Source organism: Poecile atricapillus, chromosome Z, assembly GCF_030490865.1.
Source record: "Poecile atricapillus isolate bPoeAtr1 chromosome Z, bPoeAtr1.hap1, whole genome shotgun sequence".
NCBI lineage: Eukaryota > Metazoa > Chordata > Aves > Passeriformes > Paridae > Poecile > Poecile atricapillus.
In genome coordinates, this window is record NC_081289.1 from 111758840 (window position 1) to 111778047 (window position 19208).

The following is a 19208-nucleotide window of genomic DNA, read 5'->3' on the forward strand; positions in this document are numbered from 1 at the left end:
GCCCCCCCCCCTCCCCCCGCCCCAATCAGCTAGTATTTTTATTCAGTAATCAAGTTGCTATTCAACAGAAATCTGAATTTGCTTGATGAAGGAATTACTTCTGGATATCTTTCTCCTCTTTTCCTCTTGAGAGCAGTAGGCATATTTGAGACTAATTCTAGTCCATTGGCTTAATACAGATACATTATTTCAACAGAGTAACATTTTTTAATTAGAAATGAAAATAAGGCACATTTTTATGATCACTAGTACTAAATTTGTAGTCTAAACTCAAAGTACAGTACACTGACAAGGCCATGCCAGTGTGCTCAATTTAATAATTTCATGAAACGTAATGAACTGCCCCTGCCCCTCTGCTTACCCCACCCCTCCCAAGTGCTCCATTTCTTAGCTAGGTTACTAATGTCTATCAGCAGTTGAGGTTTGCAATGGTTTCCAGAAGTTACTGCTTATTCTGTCTCACATGAAAACAAATTGGGAATTACATTTTGTGGTGTGAAGTCAGACCCCAACTCTATAAATTATACAGTTCAGCATCATTTTTTGCCCTGTTATTACAGAAGTGTTTTAATCTGCAGATGTGTTACCTATCGAGCAACTATCACAGTCCATTTGTGTCTTCTCAAATTTACAGGACAATGTACTCTGTGATTTAAACTTAATTTCATGAACTCGTTAAGAAACACAAAACCACAACAAATGGTTGGTTCCCATTGCCCAGATGAGTCTCTAAAGTGAATTCACCTCCCAAATCACAAAATTTCTTAGTTTATAACTTGTAACTCTTAATCCATGCACTTGGGATCCATAAAAAAATAAGTTACCAGCTGAGCATGAGGGTGCTCATCCTTATTCCTTTGTCACAATGTGGGAATACCCTGTTTCACAGTGGGAAGTGTGAGAGCCTGAGCAGTCCAGCTGGTAGGGAATCAGCTTCAGAAGCTGGGCTTTTTTGATAAGATGATGTTTTATGCCTTCCAGATTGGAGGTGTAGTTTATGCAATTCCTGTAAATTAGAAGATGGTGATGAAACTGCCAAAGATGATGGCTGCAGGAGACAGCAATTTGAGATGATCATGGCAGCATAATGGCCCTTTTGCTTTTCTGGTCACCTGTCCTGCCTACAATATGCTCTGTGTGCTCCCAGAATGCCTCTTGGGCCCTAGCATGAGATGTGTTGGCCAAACTATGGGCAGGAGTTGAGTTCAATAGTCACAGTAGCTCAAGTTTTATTTGCTGGTAAAATTTTAGATTTTTATTGTGCTTTCTAAAATATATATTTTGAAAGATATGTTAGCCCCTTTTATAGAGCAGTGCTGTATATCTTGAGGTACTGCATGCACATGGTGTTACTTGGCTTAAGATGACATTTACAGGAGTTTCGGCATGCCTATGTGCCTGTATTACACTTCTGCATACATATCAAAGTTTGTTATGCAACATATCAAAGGCTAACATTGACTTGAGTTGCTTCAATATTTGATGAATACACAAATGTAAGCTATGGTGTGCAGATACATTACCTGACAAAACCCTACGATCCTAGTTTTTCAATTAACTTGAGGAAAGAGTGGTTTATTTTACTTAATTTACTCATGTTTCCTACAACACTTATTAAGGGGGAAAGAAACATTTAAACATGCTGTCAGGTTCTGATAAGTAGGAAAATGGTTTGAATCTTTTATTAAGATTTCTGATGCACACAGTATGAATATTCAGCGCCTTCTCATCCCCACCAGCATCCCATGTTCATCATCAGGTTTGATATAACTTACTGGCGTATATAATTAGACTATTTTCTGTTTTACAGATTTTATATTCCTATTGCTGTCTCCTCTATGTCATTGTTGACTTCTTTTTGGGTCATTGCAGAAATTAAGGAAATAAGAAAAGATGATCTTTTTACTTAGGCAGTGAATGCAGATATAAAAGCAATGGGTTGGGTGCCTTTAGGAAAGGTTAATTCTAAGAGTGCATGCAAGAGGGGTGTAGAAATAAGTCTCATAAGTATGTCACATATTTGTACTACAATTTCTATGGAAATATCAGCTTCCATGCTGTAGGAAGATGAAAAAACCTTGGTATTAAAATTGAAAAGACAACAGATCTCAAGTTGCTTTTGGTTTCAATACTGCTGTGCCCCAGAACCATTTCCACAGATCTGTTGGAAAACCTCTAAAATGAGACTCTCCTTCTGAAATGTAGAATATATGTGCTGTATGTAAAATAATGTGCTATAAGGAGACCAGTAAAAGAGATAATTTATCAAGTTCAGTAATGACAGATACTTTATTTCTCCCCAGGGCAATACCTCTCTGGCATGATAGAACATGTGACACTAGAAGCATTAGTAATTAGCTCATCAGTCAGCTTTTGTGCTGGTCTTGCATCAAAGGAAATAGTAAACTATTTTTTTTCTTGTAGTCTTAAAGAAGAACACCAGGAAAAGTCTTATGACTCAACTAAAACACGTCAAGGAGTGCTAAATTCTTTTTTATTTTTGTTTTTTTAATTGCTTGCCTGGGATTTGAGAAAGTGCCTTAAGTTTAGACATTCAGATGTCATTATAGTATTGTTCATTGTTGATGCTTCTGGCCAATGTAAATGTTGATACATATTTTATATTAATACATAGTTTCCCAAATCTGACAGAAAAATACGTTTGAGGTACAGGTGCATGCAGCATCTTATAAAAACATGCAGTTGAATAATTTATGCAGCACTGTGACTCCGAGTTTCACTAAATAAGATAATGAGATGGGAAGAACACTTTTCAGTAATTATTTTTAGTTAATTGTTTCTACCTATTGTTACAGAGGAGAAGAAAGATACTGCACATTTTGTATAGAGCTTTCAGGTCTTAAACACTGACTTAACACATCCTAATTGGAGTAGTTATAAGTAGTTACTTATGATAAGTAATTACTTATGAACAGGAAGCATATCAGTGGATGTAGTTTCAGACTTCCTTTCTCCTCTAATTGCAAGGCTTCCATTAACATGTAAATTCTGCTTTGTTTTCTTGGATAGTTTGGTTTTTTTTTTTCGGAGGAGTTGTACTGTGTGCATTTTTTAAAATTAGTTCCTGTGGAGGATGAGGGTGGCCATGTCTTGCTTTGGTCCTTTACTTTCCACTGTATTTCTTCAGTTTTGTCCATGTTGTGGGTAAAAGGGTGGTTAAGTAAAGATGAAAGATAAGCTAAATATGTTTTCCTCTCTACAGTTCTGTAAATCTGTGGCGGCTTTAGACAGCCAGATGCACCATATTTACACACACATCTCTTCTAGGTAAAGAAAATCAATGGGTGTATGCAAATATACATTGAAGTGTTTCTTTCTAAAAGTTTCTCACTTCCTGGGCAACATATAGACAGAAATGCTTATAATTAGCTTGGAAGAAAGTAAGCGGTGTAAACTTCATGACCATGGGTTCCTGCAAGTTGAAAAGTCACTTTGCAGATTTGAAGTAGCATAAAAATGGACCCTGTCTTAGTATTTAAGATAGTGCGGTTAGTCTACTGGGTGTTCTGGGGATACCGAGAGCCCACTGCTGTCAGTTTCTGTGGGCAGGTGTTAATTCTCGGAAGAAAGGATCCAAATGAGCCATCCTGGATGGTTCCTTTACTGCCAGCTCTGGCTGCAGAACTAAGTTCAAGTTGCCACTTGAACTTTCCATATTCAACTGAGTGAGGAATGATACTGCTCTGCTGTTTCAGGTTTTGCCTCTCCTGTAGGACCTCTGAGTCCTACACTCAGTCCACCTTATGAGAAACACTTCCCACTTAAAACAGTTAAATTAAATATATATATATAATTAAAGACTCAGCAGAGACTCCAGTATATTCAAAGACTGAAGCTTTTTCAGCTTTAGGAGTTTTCCATAAAAAGGCAGTGGCTGTCATCTGTCCAATCAATTCTTCCATAGCCAGGCTGTACACAAGGTTTGTATTGTTTATGAGGAAAAAGATTTGGCAAAAGCTGAAAAGATCAAAGCAGAGAAGTCAAACTTTGCTTGAAATGTCATCATGTTTTCCTCTGATCCTGTAGCAATTCTGTTGACATCATTTGGTTCATATCTTCATTTTTCTTTGTGATTTTTATTTTCTCATGGGTAATGGTGATGATAAAGATTTCCTAAACAGGCTTTATGTTAACTGTGAAATGTTTTTTCAAAAAGACAGGTATAAAAACAGCTTAAAAACTAGCTTTTGTTGTAACTTTTTGACAAACAGTGATAACTATTCATGTTCCACCAGTTTGTAACAGATGTTTTGACCAAATGTTGGGCCTTCTATCTGTTCTGAGATGGTTATTTCTTCTCCTGGTTACTCACCTGCGGTTCCAAGTTTTTAATATGAATCCTATGTCTATAATGTGTCTGCCATTTGAGAATTTAGGGTTGCTTCTTTTTTAAGTAAAATTTTGCATCTCCTCTTTGCAGGACCCAGCTAGGATTCTGAACATAAATAGCAGCAGCAGTACTAACAGTTTTTCAAAGACCCAGAAGTTAACAAAGGAGCACAAAGAAAAAATTTCTAAAGACTCAAAAGAACAAAAAAGTGCCTTCAAAGAACCTTCCAGGGAACATAACAAATCTTCCAAAGAATCCTCTAAGAAACCCAAAGAAAACAAACCACTAAAAGATGAAAAAATGGTTCCCAAAATGGCCTTCAAGGAACCCAAACCCATGTCCAAGGAACCAAAATCTGAAAACACCCCCATCCTAACCATAACGTGTGGACAGCAGCAAGAAAAGAAGACTCTCACAAAAAGGCCCTCTGTGCTGGACACTGATGAATCTTCTGCAAGAAAAAGAAAAAAACCCAGCTCAGATTCATTATTTAAAAGTTTTCCTAGTGCCCCACCACTGATTCTTACTTGTTCAGCTGACAAAAAACAGACAAAAGATAAGCCTCAACTCAAGGTGGGGAGAGTCAAAATTGAAAATGATGCACTGGAAAGGAAGACGCCTACTTTGCCACCATTTGATGATATTGTAGATCCCAGTGATTCTGACATGGAGGAAAATGTCTCCTCCAAATCTGACGTAAGTGGTGGTTTGGTTTTGCTTAATACTTTACTCAGTGCTGTATTGAGTATTCCTGGTCTGTGGGACTGTGCACCAAATTTGTGTTCTCCCCTTTCTCCTTCCTGTCTATTGGCAGATTGTCCAAACTGAAGGATGTTAATGGCCATGTTCAAACTTTGGATGATCTGGTTGAATTGTATTGCCTATTCAAGTCTACTCAATTACTAAACGTCAACATTATGACAATGAGCATATGGGAGATACTGATGAACAGTATTGCTCTTTTGATATTCTTTAGAAATTCGTGTTTCTTTTGAGAGAAAATGAAATGGATTTAAATGCTTGTATTTCACACTCTAAATCTTTGTTTTCAGGTATTAGAGTGTTCTGTAAATCCAGGAAAAGGGTTGCACTTATATCAGTTATTTTTTTGCTGAAAGAGGCAGTTCTGTCAATGATGCCAGTTTTGTGGAGGAGGAGGAGGAGTTCCTAGAATGTCACTCTAATGAGGAGAATCTATTCCCAAGTAGTAGGATTACCAAAAAGAAAGATGTTTTAACAGAAATTTTGTTTTTCTGTTGACTTTGAGCTGTTTGCAAGTGAAACAAGTGTCTGCGTTTCTCTTCATCTTGCTTCATTAAGTATCACTTTTCAAATACATCTGTGAATTAAAGTGTGTTGGACTTCAGTGTTAGTGATCAGCTAAGTGTTCAAAAGAGTGTGAGGTCTTCTCTGAGTTCATTTTGAAATCACACATGAAGGCTGAAAAACTGGTTTAGTGGCTCTGGTATGAAACATACAAAATAAAGTATAGAGTGAAAGCATGCTGATTTATGGTTTTATTGAGACATAGGCATGTTTACACAGTCCACTTCAAAATGGTAAAGATTTTGCTTTTAAATTCAATTACAGGATGTTTTAGTTAATGAAAACTCCTGTTTGCGTCCTGTGTGGGACAGTGCAGCAACGTGATAAAAAAAAAAAAAGAAATTGACCTTGATTTTGCTGCCAGGCTGAAATATGGTGATATTCTTGTAATATTTGTGTGAGCTGCAAGCTGTTGTCTGAGATGGAGAAATACAGAATTTTGGATCTGAGTAAGGCATTTTCTGTGGTTGGAGCCACCCTTTTTGAGCTATGGAGCCATTTCAGAAGTGGTGCTCAGATACTTCTTGTTTGATTACTTCGGGTTTTGCTTGACTGGGTAGGAAGGATAAAGTGTTACATGGCTCTTGGTGAAGTTGCTGCAGCAGGAGGGCACAAAGGAGATAAGGCAGGCATTCAGGTATTAAATATTCTCCCTGTATCTTCAGTTGTAGAGAACTGAATAACAGCTCTAAGTCTGCCATGTATGACAGTGGTTTGGTGGATTTTTTAGGAAGTCCCTGTGTTTCTGGCAAATTGTTTTATTCTGGTGTGATTATTTTGCTTGTGATATATATTGTTTTTTTCCCTTCCTGCCTGTATATGTCACTGCATTAGTAGTGGTAGCAGCCTTTTGGCATGTCAAAGCCTATGGAATACAGTCTGAGCAGAAGTGCATGCTAGCAAAATGTGGCAGCTCCAGGGGTAAGGAGTTTCAGTTTTTAAGAGCAGAGTTGGTCTTTTGCCTTTAGGAAGAAACCCTGTCTCCTTCTCAGGAAGCCCTTTACAGAACAATGAAAATACAGTAGAGATCACACAGACTATGCCTTTGTACTTAATTAACTGCTTGCATGTCCTAAAGCAGCCTTAGAGTATGAGTACCTTTTTAAAGGAATCCATAAAATGCCACTTTCATTCTGACATATATGATGTAGTAGTTTGATGGTTTGCAAAAGTGGAAGAACATTTTGAAAACCCCCATAGTCTTGCAAAACCTCCAGGCCCTTGTTAGCTGAAAAAGCCTATTCTCAAACAGGGCTTGGAGCTCAAGTCAGACCTTTTTCAGGTAATATTTAAGGTCAGAAGGAACAGTCAACTCCATGTGCTGTTTTCATGTAGTTACCAAAGGTCAAAAAAAGAGGAGAAGATAGGTTATATTTAATTTGTTAAACTGTGACTCTCAAGATGATTAATGCTGCAGAACAGCGTTAATACTGATCATGTGTTTCACTGCAGACTGGGCCTTGTGGGTTTGCAGTTATCATATTATTACATTCTTTACTTTTTGTGTGATAATTGAATGAAGTCTTTATTCTTCTAGTCTGGGAAATAACACTGCTCTTAAAACCATGCCAGCCATTCATGTGGTATTGTTGGATGTAGTACCAACTATAGCTGAGGAGGTAATTGAGTAGTCACAAACAGGTAAATACTGTACAGTCTGAGGTGTTTCCTTCCAGATATATGCTCAGAGAGAAATAGTGGCCAAAGATAATCTATAGAGAAGTGGCAGTAAACACAAGTATGCTCTGTGGCCATCAGCACCTAATGTAGTATGGCAGTATTCAGCTGCTATACTTTGCCCATTTTAATTAAGTGTTACTATGAAACATTGCTTTGTCTTCACGCACAAAAGCTTAGGTGCATGTTAGGCTGTTCTTTATATGGTGAAATTAGTGTTGCTGGATGAGGAAGCAGTATGACAGACATCTGGGCAGCAAGCTCAAGTGTTAAATTTCTGGCTTACAGAAATGTTAAAAGTTTAGAAGTAAAGCAGTGGAGACAAACCATATAGATATGATTAAATGTTGCGGTTGCAAAAGTAATCTTGCAAGAGCCATGAAATTTTGTGTTCTTGAGGCAAAGTCTATTTGTATTTTTATTTAGTTTTAGGCAATGTCACATTTTGACCACAGAATTACCATTAATCATTTTTAAGCTACTAATACAGGCTGCAGTATTTTACTTCATTTGCAAGTGCTGGCTACATCTGCTTCATTGTGACTACTCATGTGAATTAACTCAAATATTTGCATAAGTGCAGGTTTGAATTGGAGCCATATTTTCTGTATTTCAGCACTGGAAGTCCTGTTCACCTGCTACCCTGCAGAAAGTAAGGGATTTAATTGGGTATGTGCAGTGCCAATACTGTAATTGTTTTGGGGGGGTTTTGTGTCATAAAAAGACTTTGTCTCATGTACGGTAAAGTCATAACAATTTTGAGAGGCCAAAGTGGGTTGCAGTCAAAGTAAAAAAATATTAAAGACAGGACATTTTATTTTAATCATAATTAAGTGAGATCTTGATAAGGATTTAATTGCTTTGAAGTTGCTTCATCTGTCTACTTACATAAATGATGTTGTGATCCAGAAGGATGGCTGCACATATTTAAAATAAAATCTAATACCTGATAGTTTTCAGCTGGCATTTTATGTACAATAATTAAATCTATTCAAGGCTTTTATGCTCTTTTATTTTTTTATGTGGAAACAGTACATTTACACTTCTTTTAGGGGAGGCAAACTGTCATGGTTTAGTCATGTATTTTTGATACTCCCCATCAACTTCATTAGATAATTTTGATAATACCTCCCATTCAGAGGCTTGTACTCTGGTCATGACAGAGATGACCTCTCCAGGACACATCATAAGTACACAATTTATTTTTTAATATTTGGAAGACTCAATAATCCCCTGGGGTTTAAATTTTACTATCACAGGATAAATACTGCTTGAGTTCACTGCTGCTGTGAGTGTGTACCCTACCTCATTCCTGTGCAGAAGGAACCACTGTGCATTGCCTGCTGATGAGGGAGGCACTGCTGTTCACCTCACTGTGCTGTGAAGCCCTGGGTTTGTGCTCCATTTGGCACTGTGGAGAAATGCTGGAGGGCCCTCTTGGAATGGGCAAGGGATGCTCCTGATGGACATCATTTGCCTGCCCCAGACTCAAGGTTGATGGTGCCGGTGTGTCTGTTCTCCCAGTACTGAAGTGTGCATGTGAACCTGGTACAGGAAATAAATCAAAGCAGATGCAATGAAGCAGTTTTCTTTCATGCCCTCTGTATGGCAGCTGCCTTTCCTTCTCAACAACATAATCCACTCCTTCTCTGCCAGGCAACCATTGATGTTTAAGGGCAGTGTCATACCTGAAACCAAATTTAATAATATTTTCAGTGTTCATTGAAGGTGGTTCGAGATCACCACACTAGCAATAGGAAAACTGCTACATAGCTTAAGAATGTTGGTGTGAATTTGTGTTAACTCTTTGAATTATTTATTATTCAGTAGTACTGTTTTGGCTTAGTCAATACTGCAGTATATTACATACCTACATTTCTGGTAGAAAAAGATGTCACTAAATTAATTACTTCATGATTTTTCCTACCCAAAAACCCAAAAGCAAACCCAAAGAACCCAAAACCCCAAAAGCCTTTGAGTAAAACATCCAGCTCTGTTGGTACTAAAACTTAACATTTTCTGTTGAAGGCCTCTAAACTTTCAGGCTTTCATCTTCACTTGAAAATAGAAATCTTTATCTGCCCAACAGAAATGTGTGCTTTGTGTTTCCTCTGGCACTGGGTATTTTAATGGGGTTTCTACTGCCCCTCTCTGAGCAACAATATCTCAAGCCATTCATGCCCGTTGGGGCTGAAAACAAGTAGACGCATGATCAGATTTATTTGGCGATCAGATTTATTTTGTTTTAACATTATGCTGCTGTGAAGGAACAAAGAAATTTGGTAATTAATGCTGTCTGCCCTAATGAAAACAGTCTTGGCAAATGTGTAGCACAGTAGGATGGAGCTGCCTGAGTCCAGAATGTGGATGTAGGGTTTTTTGAACTATCTTGAGACCTGTTACTTGTTCTTGCTGTGGATATCTGAACATGAAAGAATTTCTTCCTGTGTACTGTGTTGCAAGCCATCTGGTAGAGGTGAGGAAATGATGCCCTGTGTTGTAGGAATTCATGTTTCATACAGCAGGGTTAGAAGGTAAGGATAAATGGAGCTATTTGCACTTCACAGAATCTGTTTACATATCCAGGGAACTTGTATCATCATCTCAGAGGGACATGAAAGGAGCCTTTAAAGGTGACTGATTATAAGTACCCCATCAGCAGCAGAGCTGTTTTGTTGCTGAGGTTAACAGGCAGTTCCACCTGTGCCTGGGCTCCCTGAGGAAGGATGACTCACTCATCAGGGGATAACCAGAAGTAGGGCCAGCAGTAACTGGATCAGTGCCTCAACACTGATTACCCCAGTCAGAAAACCATTGCAAAACTTACTCTGTTTATTACAATACTTAGTGAACAGTCTTGAGGAGGACAGAATTCAATCAAGTAATTTTGCTGCTCTGTATGAGGTCATTTTAGATATTACCTAAATAGTGGGATGAGGTTACATACAGTAAACTGTGTTTCATAATTCAAATTATCAGCTGCAAAAGTATTAGTCTAAACTGTGGCAAGAAAAGAAGTAAATACAGGCTGTGACAATTTTAGTATTTTTCAGTGAATGGATGATATTTTTGCTTTGCCCATGCTGCTTTCGTGGATTTTGGTTACTACAATGCAGCTGTATCCTTAGATAAAAACGACACAGTTTCAACATAGTGCTTATTGCATTGTGTTTTCCTCAAGAAGACTAAAATATCATCAAATAAAATGCCATGGTCTGAGTATTTTGGACAACAACAATTCAGTTGCAAACTTACTTGGGTTCAGGGCAGGAAAAAGCCAAAGGAGGAATCCATTCTTGGTGCTCTTGGTGGCCTAAATTAGCTTTGAGAGAGGACTAGTAAGAGTAAATAAAATTTTGCATGTTAAATGTTACAATTTTAGCTAAAGGAAACAGTTTGTGGATGAGATGTTCCATATTGATTTGTTTGTGCCATATATAACCTTTTTGATCCTTTGTAAAACTCAAGATTGATCTGGGTTCTACTACATGAGCTCTTAATTTAGCCAATATTTGAAATAATATAATTATAACCCAGTATTTTTAATAGCTTCATTCAGTGGTTAAGGTACCTATTCAGATAACTATCAATTACATTACAAATAGGTTACACTACACTATAACAATTTGAATGAAATGAAATTTAAATATAAACAAGTATCGCATTTTCTTATTTTTGTAAGATTGTTTTTGTCATGTGTTAAAGTCTTATGTCTTATGAAACAGAAGCAAGTCTCTGTTAATGTAAAACTCAGATCACACTATCAAAAACATTTTAAATCAGAGAAGCAGAGATAAGGAGCTTTAAATAAGGATTGCTTATTGTAGTATTTTTTTTTGTAAAAGTACTTGTGTAGGCAGAATTACAGCAAGCAGATGTGTCAGCTGTAAATGGGAAAGAACCAATATGACAATAGAAATCTGCTCTGTGGCTTTTTTCTCAGAGAACCACTGCTGTATGATGTATGTGTATATAATATGGATGATCTTTTGAGAAAACTACTAGACAAGCACATGATATTATCATAGAGTGAGTGCTTAGGAACCACCTTATCAGATGTTTCAGATCTACAGAGAAAAATGTGTATAGAGCATATTGTTGCCAAACATTGTGTCTAAAAATCATTGTTCCATTTACAGTATCACTTTTTTGTGATTTTGACATTTTGAAGAATAGTTTGAGGAGGTTTTGTTTTGTTTTAGAGACTTGAGAATTTTTTAGGATACAGCATATATTTTTGTATTTTTCTCTCTACAGCTTTTCACTGAAACTGGAATGTACAATAAATGAAAGTTGAGGTTTTCAGATAATCATTTAAATCCCAGAAGTTAAGTTTGACGGAAGAGACTTTTTGAATTTTCTGGTTGATATTTAGTACTAAAATTGAAGTTACTTTCTTTCCAAAATGCATTTTCTTTATTGGCATAAGACAGCTTTGTGTATAGACTATGTGGAAATTCTCAGCGGGAAAGTTTAAAATGTTGAGTCCAACTCTCAGAAAATCAATATCTGAGTACTGCTTCTCAGCTTCATTTGGCCTTTCCACAGTTAAAGGAGTGCTGAGGGACTGCCACCATCCTCTCATCACAGGGCTTTTGTGCCACTGGGCTTTATAAAATGAGCAACATTCTCCAAACAAGTATATCTTATACCATTTAGCCTCATTTTTTTTACCATGTAGTTCAGACTTCGTATGGAATACAGACCTGTTAAATTCCCCGTGTTGCACTGCTCATACTTCATCAATTCTTCACAAATATTGATGTCTTTTCACACATTTTTGGGGAATGATAGTCTAAATAACACTGTTCAGTGCCAGTTTTGAAAAGCCTTCATTTAACCCTGTCTTTGTAGCATTACCTACATATTCAGGAAAGTCTTACAAGGCTTACCTGGTAAGAACTTCCATCAGTTTGCCTCTCGTGTTTAAGGACCATGTTCATACTCGTGTGGCCATACACATTTTAGTTAATTTTATCCTTACTTTACTCATTATCTTGTAGTCCTGAAATCCATGGAAACTCTAGCTGCTCTACAAGGCAATCCTTGATCTTCCCTCCTGTAGTTTTTGCTTGCTTTACTATGTGTCTGTGCTGCTCTTTCCAGTAAAGTATTTTCAGCAAAAATACCCTACAGGTTACAGAACAGTCTTCACTAGTGCTTCATCTTTCAATTTTATTGTACAATGTTCTGCAAAAGAATTTTTTTCTCAGTCTCCTGGCAGTGAATCTTCTCTAAATCGCAACTATTTTTGAGTTTTTGTATTAGCATTGTCTCAAATTTACTTTTGGTTTATAAAGGTAAAATAAAATCTGTTCATAAATAGGAAAAGGATTTTCATTCAAAACTATATAGCATGTTTCAGTAGAACAGTGTCTAAGGAAATGCAAATCTTGATTCAGTGCAGTTGTTCAGAGTTGCAAAGCTTTGATTAAGGTCTTTTCTTGATGCTATTTTTTAAATGAAAGTTGTGTTTCAAAGAATCACAGTAAGGTTGGAGGGTACCTGGTCTACCTGCCCTGTTCAACCAGGGCCACTTTGAGCTGGGTGGCCAGGACCCTATCTAGAAGTTGTTTTCAATATCTGTTAGGGAGATGCCAAAATCGCCCTGGGCAGCCTGTGCCCATGATTGGTTACCCTCACAGTGAAAAGCTGTTTGCTGATGTTCAGTGGGAGCGTCTTGTGTGAGCTACAAATAGGTTGAATTATTTTACTGAAAGCTGAGGTCACTGACAGGGCACTTAAGTGGCAGTAGAAGTTGTAAGTATGGGAGTCCTGTTGAAGTCTTGTCCTGCAAGAGCATGTTCCTCCTCCCTGAAATTCTAAATTTGCACAAAGTGTATGTGGAAGCAATGCTCAGCTGTATAAGTAGTTTCAAGTGTATAGACTTCTCAGCATGTATAGCACTGGGAAACATATGTCTCTAGATTATCAAGAATAAAAAATAAGAAATATGTAGACTGACTGGTATGAAATGAGATATTGCTGCACCACTTAGTGTTTACTTCAAGAAACAATTTGTAAGCTTTCTTCAAGAATGGTGCAGGGAAAGGCAAGAAAGACCGTTCTTACCCACATACAGATATCTTCTGTTTCTTAATCTTAAAGAATTAATAAGGAGCTTGAAATGATGGGGGCTCTTTTTAGAGTCATAGAATCATACAATATTCTGAGTTGGAAGGGACCCACAAGGATCATCTAAGTCCAGCTCCTGGCCCTGGACCAGACAGCCCCAATCCTAATCCTGCATTAGGATGACCATGAAGTATTACAGAAAAAGCTCTATTATATCTTTTGTCATAAGCAGGTGGGTTTGCCTGAAAGTTGTTTGTGGCTCAGGAGTGAGCTGCTTGTAAAAACAGACAAGAATTTGGAAATGGCAGAGGCCAGGTGATTTAGGAAAATCACTGGTAGAAAAGGTACCTTTTCAATGAAAACTTGGGCCAAAGAAAATTGCCTTTTTTTGCTGAACAGTTTCAAAGCACAAAATTCCTCAATCAGGCCTAATAAAGAAGTCACTGTCTTCTGTGCATCACTATGAGAGCACTAAAATGAAGTAGACTATCTAAGAATGCAGTAAATCTTGTGGGGTCATTGCACTAATGAACAGTTCTGGCCCAAACTCTCATTTAGCTTGTCTGTAGAAAGAGAAAACTGGTAAAACAGGAAAAGGCCATGTGAGAGAAGCTGTTCCTTGATACTGTCTTAAACTTTTATTGTTGAAAGATATGCTTTAACTAATTTCAGACCCATTAAAAAAAAATAAAAATTGTAATTAGGAACCAGTGAGTTAAAGCAGAAAGCCCAAGTGTGTAAAGTCATAAATACCTAAGTCCTTGGAATAAGAACCTGTAAAACTGTCAAAAAGCATTGCTTAAGTGACAAAAGATACCCTCTGTTAACTAGAAGCATGGGTGCTGTTTGCACTAATCTATATTCATATATGGAAGCCATATTTTTAGTTCCTTCTTAAAAGGCAAATCTTTTCTGTTAACACCATTCATTCTTGGGTTAAAAGGAACTGTTTCCTCTGGGTGCACTCTTACCCATATTTCTCAGTCAAAAAATGAAGTTTCATTTTAATGAAATTTCAATACTTAACAGTTTTCATATTTATGCTACTCTGTATTTCCTGGAATAAATTATCAAACAGGGCTGTTTAAGGAAATAAAGTAAATAGTTTCAAAAGTTGTTAGAAACCCTTTTTAAATATGTATGGATGATCATATATGTTTCACAATGACTTCCTGTGGTTTGAGTTCTCAAAATGATCTTGCTAAAGTAGAGCAAAATTTTTACCAGAAAAATACACGATTTTATATGTATTTATATTCATCTATTCTTGTGATATTGACACAATTAGTTAATGCTGGGAGAAAATTTTGACATAGAGCAATTTCACTGGTCACTTCATGCCTTATAATGAGAATGAGACTAGGCCTTTTCCCCTTTTTTCATTTCATGCAAGCTGTTGGAAAAGAAAGTAGTAACTTTTAATTCAGTGAAATAGTCTCTGCGCCTTCGTGGTTTTTTTTTCTTTTTAGGCTTCTAGCACTTGAAAGCCAAATATTACTGTCTTTTAGCATTTGCTATTTTTTTTGAGGGAATGGGCTTTAGATAAGTTAAAGTCCATGTTGAAATTAATAAAGGAAGAACACAGTTAATGGAAATCTACAGAAACCAGTTCTCAGCTAGTAATTCTGCTGCAAGAAGCAGAAATTGATGGATAAAACAGATGTTTAAGAGTAGCCTGCAGCTAGACAACTGAACTTAGTTTGCTCATGTCTTTCAAGTTTGCATTGACACTTGTTCTTCATCACTGCAGTCTGTTTCATATTATCATGATTATTTTACAGCTTAAAATCTTGTAACGTTTTACAGAAACTGAGGAAGGAAGAAGCATGGTTTTTTTTTTTTTTTTAAATGCTTGATTTTCAGAGCAGTAATGCTGCCGTGTGTTTGTAAAGGTCTGATGATGTGAACCATGTAAGAGTATCTCTTGATACTCTGAAGTGGGTTGTGTTGTTGGTTGGGTTGGGTTTTGTTGCACAGGATTGATTCAGTTGTATATAAGTGGCATACACCCACACAGTCAGGTACAGAGTTTGTATTTTGACTGTGTGTCTGTGAGAACTGGAGCTGGTGTTGATTTAAGGAGAGCAGATGTTAATGGTGTTTTTCTCAAGCATTCTTGTTGCCCAAATAGGCATCTCTCGTCGTGAGAAAAGGCAACAAAAGGCAGTAAATCTGCTTGCTCTATTATGAAGGGCAACAATAGATTGATTTATGGAGAAAAAGCAACTGTTAGGCTTAGGTAACCTGTGTGCATGAAAACTTGAGTTTTACAGACTGGATATTTCTGCTGTCATTTTTGAGAACAATTTTGTTCTGTCTCAGTCATGAGGCAAGGAGAGTCAGAAAATGTTTGTTAGCCTGGATAACACATGATAACACAGTTGTATAAAATTTAAAGTGTAAGCAGGTTTTCTTTTCAGTAGCAGACCATTATTTCCTAATCCGATTTTCACTGTTCCTTCTGTATGGTCACTTCCTGTTTTGTGTTCTCTGTTAGCATCCCCTCTGCCCACATACCATATTCATACTTTGTCTTATGTACACAGATGAGTGTGCAAGGATGTACCCGCTGAGTCTAGGAATCAGCCAAAAGGTGTAAGGAGACATGCAACCTGGCAGCAGGAAAGAAGACTTTTCAGTTCTAAAGAACAAATCAGTACAGAGCAAAACATACAGAATTTTCCCATGAAGTAATAGGACTTCCTCATTAAATTAAAGGAAAATTTGCACATTTTAAACAATAGTAGGGAAAAAATGTGTAGAAGTTGTTTAACTTGGTTTAACTTCATTAAATAATAAACACTGATTTTAATAACCCTGTTTAAAAATTCAGTTCTCTTTTGTAATTGGTAAGTTCTAGATAATTTCTCTTTGTAACTCAGTATGTGTTCTGGTTAAATCACATTTACAATCTGCAGAGTTTTGATACATATGGAAAGTGTTAGGATTAGCAGAATTTCTGTAACAGCTTAAAAATTCAATTTGAATCTCTATTTTTAGACTTATTTTCTAAGGCAGATGAAAGAAAACTGTCTGAGGTTTTCTGGCATTTATTGTGGTCTGCTCAGGTCTTTTGTTTTTCAATTGCACAATGTCATTGTTAATTCAAAAAACATTGCATTTCCAGTGTGACAATGACAGAGATGCCTTAGGTCCATTATAAACTCATTTAAGCTCTCACATTGTATAATCTTTCAGACAAGGCATTGGAAACTTCCTGTTAGGCTTTAGCAAAGAACGAGACATGATGTAGTAGCGTGTATGTATGGTGAGTGCAATAGTAATTTCCACAATGTTTGCCTCATTGATACCTGAAATTAAGGCCTTTGAGTATTATTTGGCCCCACATTTTTTTTTTCTTGACAGAATGCTTTAAGCAGTAACTAACTGTAAGAGTTTTTCTAGGCAAGAAGATATCTCTTAAAATGTTATTTATTTTCTTTGTTTTTTTTTCTTTTAAGTCTGAACAGCCCAGTCCTGCCAGTTCCAGCTCCAGTTCCAGTTCCAGTTTTACACCATCTCAAAACAACAGACAACAAGGTACCAGTAAAGGAAAAGAAATTGAAAGGAATGTGTGAAATGAAGGGGCCAATAAAAACAGAACTCATGGCATCTCATTACCTCTTTTCTTCTGTGTTTCACTTCCTGAACAGGCCAGTTTTTCATTTAGAGCCTTGGCCACAGGTTGTTTTCAGATGTGGCTGTAAGGGCAAAATGAAAGGAGAGAAAGAAACTGTGAATTGGAGAAAAGGGTGTAAATATTGGTTGTTTTGAAGGACTAAATACATGCCAGTCACTTAACAGAGGCTAAACCCAAAAAGAGCTTCTGTTTCTGAGTTGTCCTTGCAGGGCTAGGTGGCATGGAATCTGGCTCCATCTGAAGCCCTGGAAGAGTGTGGTTTCCCATGGGCAGCCAAGAGAAACCCACAGATGTGTTTATGTGGACCCTTTCAAAGGCTGTGGTCGTCCCATACTACTGGGAAGTTTTAAGAGCACATAGTATTTACTTCAAATACATGGCAGGGAAGGATGATGGTTATACTTAGAGTTTGCATTTGGGTTTCCTGCCTAATAACTTCAGTTTACTTGAAACTCAATAAAGAATGCATTTTTCTTCCTGGAGGCTTTGCCAAGGCATGTTTTCTGTAAATAAGTTGATATTCATTCTCCATGATCTATTAAACTACTTAGTTCCTGGTTGGCTTCTTTCCCTGGTTTATAAGATTGTATAGCTGATACATTCTTAATGAGCTTTTGTTTTATTCCTTGGATAAGGAGCATTAAAAAAGCAGCCTTTGACTAAACAAAATGGTTTGTTTTAGCCATTTATATTTCTCAATGGTAGACTTGATTTAAGGTTATGACAATGCATTAGTGCCTCAGGCACACTGATATTAAATTGATTGTCACGTGATGCATATCTCTCCTACTGGCTTTCTGTAGGTGACTGGTACTGATTTTCTGATGTTTTCTGGCAGTGTTACTCCATGTGAATGAAGGCAAGAGCTGAAGTTAACTGTGGTAATGACTGGCTTCAGGCAGTAGATATTTACCTAAGAATAAACAGAAAAACTAAGAGAAACTAAGAACTAAGAAAAACCTTAGTGATGTGAACGGTTCATTACGAGCCAGAAGACTTGGATACCCACTTCTGCATCAGATACCCACTTCTGCATCTGTTATCTTTGCTGGGAAAAAACTTGTTGACTTATTAGTTTCTTCTGTGCAGACTTTTCCCACCCATCTTTTCTGGGTCATGTAGAACACATACCACAGATTGTCTTTCAGTTTTTTATACCTTCTCTAGAATAGATGAGAGATTTGTCCTCTGATGTGAACATCTTCTCTTTTTTGCCACCATAAATAGTGGTTCCTACTTCTTTTTGAGAGTTTCAGAAACCCCAATTAACCAAGGGTATTCATTGCCCAGGCCATGAATTTGTATATCAAAAGTATGGAGTACCAGGCATACCATGGCATGTTCACGCTGTATGTTGGGCTCTGGTCAGAAGACATGCCTTTTCCCTTAACTAGAAGTTACTTTCCTGGACTGTTGCTCTTTTTTGGTTGTAAGCACTCCAGTGCTTACTCAGGTGTCACAAAAACACAGCATGAACTTTTTTCACCTTTTTTTGCATAAGCAGCAGGCTAACCTGAGGGTTCCTCAGGTTCTTCTTTCCTTGGGGCTTACTTTGATATTTGTTTCCTTACCAAGAAAACATGCTCATGGGCAACTCCTAATTTTAAGTTTCTCCTTAACTATTCTGCTGTCTTAGGAGGTAAGAACTTCTCAAACATCTAAAAAGGCTGTTAAGGATTTTCAAAGTGTTACCAAGGAGCAGAAAATTGCTATCCAAAAAGAAAAGGAAAAAAAGAAAAAAAAAGACCTAAAATTAATTCCTTGTTGATTGGTGGAAAGGTCTGCTGAAAAGTTAGTTAGCAATGTGCTTTTCAGACTCCCAGACATGCTCCTACACTAAATGAGAGCTTGTTTGAATGACAGGTTGTTAAATGCTTATGGGGCTGTCAGTGATGGATGTATCTGAGGATTCCAAGTTTCTTTTTATTACTGGTCTTAGAAAAGCCCTTTTCCTCCTTCAAGGGTCAGATGGTAAGTTATTCTGTCAGACTGTCATTTGCAACTGAGCATTGTCTGCCTGAGATCCAAACAGGGACAGAAAATGGAGTACAGCTCAGCTGTGAGTGCCTGGACAAGAAGCACTTCCATGCCGTCACCTATACAAATATCTGGTGGTCAACCAGGAATTAGCCCATCAGC

General features: G+C 37.2%; 1 protein-coding gene across 3 annotated transcripts in view; it reads left to right on the forward strand.

The window, feature by feature from the left end:
* MLLT3 (MLLT3 super elongation complex subunit) overlaps positions 1–19208 on the forward strand; it is a 117420-nt gene that overhangs the window by 79747 nt on the left and 18465 nt on the right. For all 3 annotated transcript variants that reach the window (XM_058827285.1, XM_058827283.1, XM_058827284.1), the window contains 2 exons: positions 4442–5047; positions 16891–16969. In XM_058827285.1, coding sequence (XP_058683268.1) covers positions 4442–5047; positions 16891–16969 — 685 coding nt within the window. The remainder of the gene's footprint in view (positions 1–4441; positions 5048–16890; positions 16970–19208) is intronic.